This window comes from Bison bison, unplaced genomic scaffold, assembly GCF_000754665.1.
Source record: "Bison bison bison isolate TAMUID 2011002044 unplaced genomic scaffold, Bison_UMD1.0 scf7180017853219, whole genome shotgun sequence".
NCBI classification, from domain to species: Eukaryota; Metazoa; Chordata; class Mammalia; order Artiodactyla; family Bovidae; genus Bison; species Bison bison.
In genome coordinates, this window is record NW_011483792.1 from 2,073 (window position 1) to 6,049 (window position 3,977).

Consider the following 3,977-nt stretch of genomic DNA (forward strand, 5'->3'; position numbering starts at 1 on the left):
GGGCCAGCACTGGGGAGAGGGCGGTGGTGCTGGGCCAGGGCGCAGAGGGCCTGGTCCGGGGGCTCACCCTGGACTGGGAGGGAGTGGGGTGCCGCCCTGGGAGCTGGAGCTGGGGATGGAACCCCAGCATCTCCAGGGCTCCGGTGCTCTGGGCCCCTCCTCAGAAGGGAGTACACGGCCTGGAAGTTCGCCTGTGGGCCATCTCCCTGCCCAGGGTCCAGGTGGGGCCTGGACTGCTGGCCCTGGCCTCCCGCGAGCCTGGGGCCCCAGAGAAGGCGAGGGCGGAGAGACCCTGCTACCCAAAGTGTGAGGCGATCCCGGGTGCTGCTGAGTCCTGCCCGAGGAGACTGTGCTCCTGGGGGCAGCGGCCACTCGTGCGGAGGACCAGGAGCCCCCCAGGCTGACGCGGTCGATGCACCAGTGATGGTAAAGGCACCACTGGTTCCCAGGGACGGTGGCTGGGAGTTCTAGGGGCAGGAGCCCCTAGCCCTGGAGACTCCCCGAAGGGTGCGGAGGCCCCACGGAGACCCTGTTGTCACACGCGCACCTCAGGTCCCCTCGTGGGGAAGGGTGCCCCAGGCCAAGGCTGCCTTAAGGACAGATGGAGCGAGTTTAGGGGTGAGGAGAGGGGTGGCCATCAGCTGCCCCCCTGAGCTAAGCCCTCCCTGGGGAGGCAGGCCTGGGGGGTGGGGCTCTTGGGTGGTGCTGGGGACTGTCCCTGCCCCGCACAGGTGAGGACCCAGGAGCACCAAGCTGCCGTCTCAGTGGGTTCTACAACTGCCCCTGGGCAGCGGGGCCGGCTCCCTCTTGCTGACCAAGCATCATCTTAGCCTACGAGGGGCTGGGCCCAGCACTGGTCCTCCTGGGGGCATGGAGCACTGGAGCACCAAGGTCTCCTCCCTGTCCCCAGGTCCCCGCGGAGGTTCTGGCTCCTCTGCGGAGCCCAGGGCTGCTGGTGCTGGGCAGGAGACGCAGGCTGTTTGGGGCAGGCAGGTGGGAGCAGCTATTCAGCACCCACTGTATGCGGGTCATCACAGCAGCATCCTGTGTCGGGATGGTTTTCTCTGCTCGGTGGCTTTGTACAAGTCTCTGTTATGGGAGCCTGGGCCCAGAGAAGTGGTATGACTTACCCAAGACCCCTTGGCCAGCATGCGGGGGGTGCTGGGGCAGGGGGGTGGGCTCTGTTCCCTGAGCCACAGCAGCAGTCCCTTCCTGGTGGGGGTCTGGGTCAGAAAGCCCCAGTGACGGCTTGTGGTCCTTCCACCGCCACCCTCCCCATCCCTTATCTGAGAGGAAGGGGCCGGAGGGATGAGTCCCCATGAGGGTGTGATTCCTGTGACCAAGATTGCTGTCCCTGAATAGTGACTCTTGCAGAATTGGGCTCCAAGTGGCAGGCATGGCAAGATCTACCTAATTTTGTTCTTTGCTGCTCTAAAGTTTAACTCAGGCCTTGGGGTGCCTGGGGGGCGGGGAGCCTGGCAATCTGCTCAGGTCACCTTGGGTTCTGGGTGTCAGGCAGCCTCCTGAAGGCACTCATCTGATTCAGAATCAAACTCACATTCAGGCCCATTGAGCTCCTGCCCCACTCAGCCTCCTGAAAGCCCTTCCTTGGGTATTTTTTGAGGGAGGGTGTAGTCCCCAGGATTCTCTCCCCAGATGCCAACAAAGTCCACCCCACCATCTCCACACCAGAGTCTAGCATTCATTCCCCCGCAGCACCTCAATGGAGCTTTAAACATTATTTTACATTTACTTTTTTTTTATAATGTGAGGGAGCCTTCTGTGCTCAGCCCTGGGGAACAGAGATCAGCAGGCTGACCCCCCACCCACCAGAGCTCCACTGCCTTGGGTCCACTCTTGGGGTGTTGGGGTGGCCCTCCTGCCAGCCGGGTGCCAGTCCCGCCCACCCCTGCCCCCAACTTGGAGCGCAGCCCAAGGGACCCCCAGCTTCATCTTGAAATGCATAGACCCCAGGAGCCTGTGTGCATGCGTGCCAAGTCCCTTCAGTCATGTCTAACTCTTTGTGACCCCATGGACCATAGCCCACCAGGCTCCTCTGTCCATGGTATTCTCCAGGTAAGAATACTGCAGGGGGTCGCCGTGCCCTCCTTCAGGGGACCTTCCCGACCCAGGGATCGAACCCGCAACTCCTGTGTTGCAGGCAGATTCTTTTCCGCTGAGCTACTGGGGAAGGCCCCCCACCCCAGGAGCCTGCCTTAACCTTTTTTAAACAGAGGTTTTGTCATACACCTCACATCCGGTCACAGTACACAGCAGGAGTGCTGGCGACCCGGACCAGCAAATCCTGCAAGACTCATAGAAAGGTCTTTTTCCGCTTCCAGCCGGCTGGGGGCCCTCCTCTGGGTGGGGGCTTCAGAGGGGACAGCGCTCGTCTCTCCTTGGCTCCTGGGACCCTCGTGGGCGGGGCCTGCTGTCCTAACCCCCTGCGCTGCTCCAAGGTTTCTGTCCAGCCTCTCTGCCCACATTCTCCGGAGTTTTCTCTTCCTCCTCGACACTCTGTAGGTCACTCAGACACTGTTTCATCTTTACTTTATCCGCTCGGGACAGAGTTCGTCCCAGGTCAGTTCTGCAGGCGCCCCTGCGCCCCGACCTCTGCACCTGCTCTGAGGGAGTCCCTCAGCCCCTCTTCTGATTCTGATTCTCTCTTCATCTGTGTCCAGACTTTCCTGGATTTTTTTTTTTTTTGTCCAAATGTTGATGTTTTTCACATCCAAGAGTTGTAATTTTCAAAAATAGACGCTTGTTCATTTTACTTCTCAGATAGAAGCCAAATTCATTTCAGAGTATTTTTATCCACGCCTGGAGGATCCTAAACATTTCTAAACGTGTCTCAAGCACACTTGTTCATTTACTTTTATGTCACCTGAGCGAATCCGCTGATCCCCCTCCGCTCCGCTGATTTTCCGGGTCGAGCTTCCAGGTGGCCGTTAGCGTCTGGCCATGCCGCGGTCGGGAGCAGAGTCTCGCTGCCCTTGCCAGTGTTGTTTATGCTGCACCCCCTTGTCTACCAGATGTCAGTCGCCCACCCCCAACCCCGGGGCCCCCAGCCCCGGCCTGGAGGCCGCTGGGGATGCCCTTGGTGCTGAGGTGACTTTGGGGGCACCGAGGGTCAGCTGACCCCGGCTGGTCATCACAACCCTTTCCAGTCCCCTCAGGGCCTTGTCTGGGCCCCCTGGGGGCGCCTAGACCCCCATCCCGGCTGAGGTGTCAGCCCCCATCTTCCCTTCCTCCTCTCTTCATCAGCGGAGGTGGTTCCTTTCTCATGAGGATCACTATTTTTGTGAACCATTTCAACGTACAGAAAAGTACCAGAGTGATACAGGGGATACGTGTGCCCGTCACTGTGGACTTCAGGTGCCACCTCCCCAGCCCTGCCCTGGCTATTTCTCTACAAACCCTATCACCCCTGCTGCTGCTGCTGCTAAGTTGCTTCAGTCGTGTCTGACTCTGTGCGACCCCATAGACGGCAGCCCACCAGGCTCCCCTGTCCCTGGGATTCTCCAGGCAAGAACACTGGAGTGGGTTGCCATTTCCTTCTCCAATGCATGAAAGTGAAAAGTGAAAGCGAAGTCGCTCAGTCGTGTCCAACCCTATGCGACCCCATGGACCGCAGCCCCTGAAGCCTCCCCCAAATCTGCCTGCCCCACATTGTCCCCCCGACCACACAGACACACACACAGACACACACACACACATGGACACAGACAGACAGACACACGGACACACAGACACACACACACACACAGACACACACACACACACACACATGGACACAGACAGACAGACACACGGACACACAGACACACACAGACACACACACACACACACACATGGACACAGACAGACAGACACACGGACACACAGACACAGACACACACACAGACACACACACACACACATGGACACACACAGACACAGAGACACAGACACACACACACACACACAGAGACACACGG

General features: G+C 59.3%; 1 protein-coding gene across 1 annotated transcript in view; it reads left to right on the top strand.

Annotated features, from left to right (window-relative positions):
- Positions 1-3,977, top strand: part of SSTR5 (somatostatin receptor 5) — a gene marked incomplete at its 5' end in the record, with an annotated part of 7,935 nt that overhangs the window by 1,739 nt on the left and 2,219 nt on the right. The window contains 3 exons of the mRNA XM_010854038.1: positions 165-374; positions 911-993; positions 3,033-3,100. Of these exons, the coding sequence (XP_010852340.1) occupies positions 165-374; positions 911-993; positions 3,033-3,100 (361 nt within the window). The remainder of the gene's footprint in view (positions 1-164; positions 375-910; positions 994-3,032; positions 3,101-3,977) is intronic.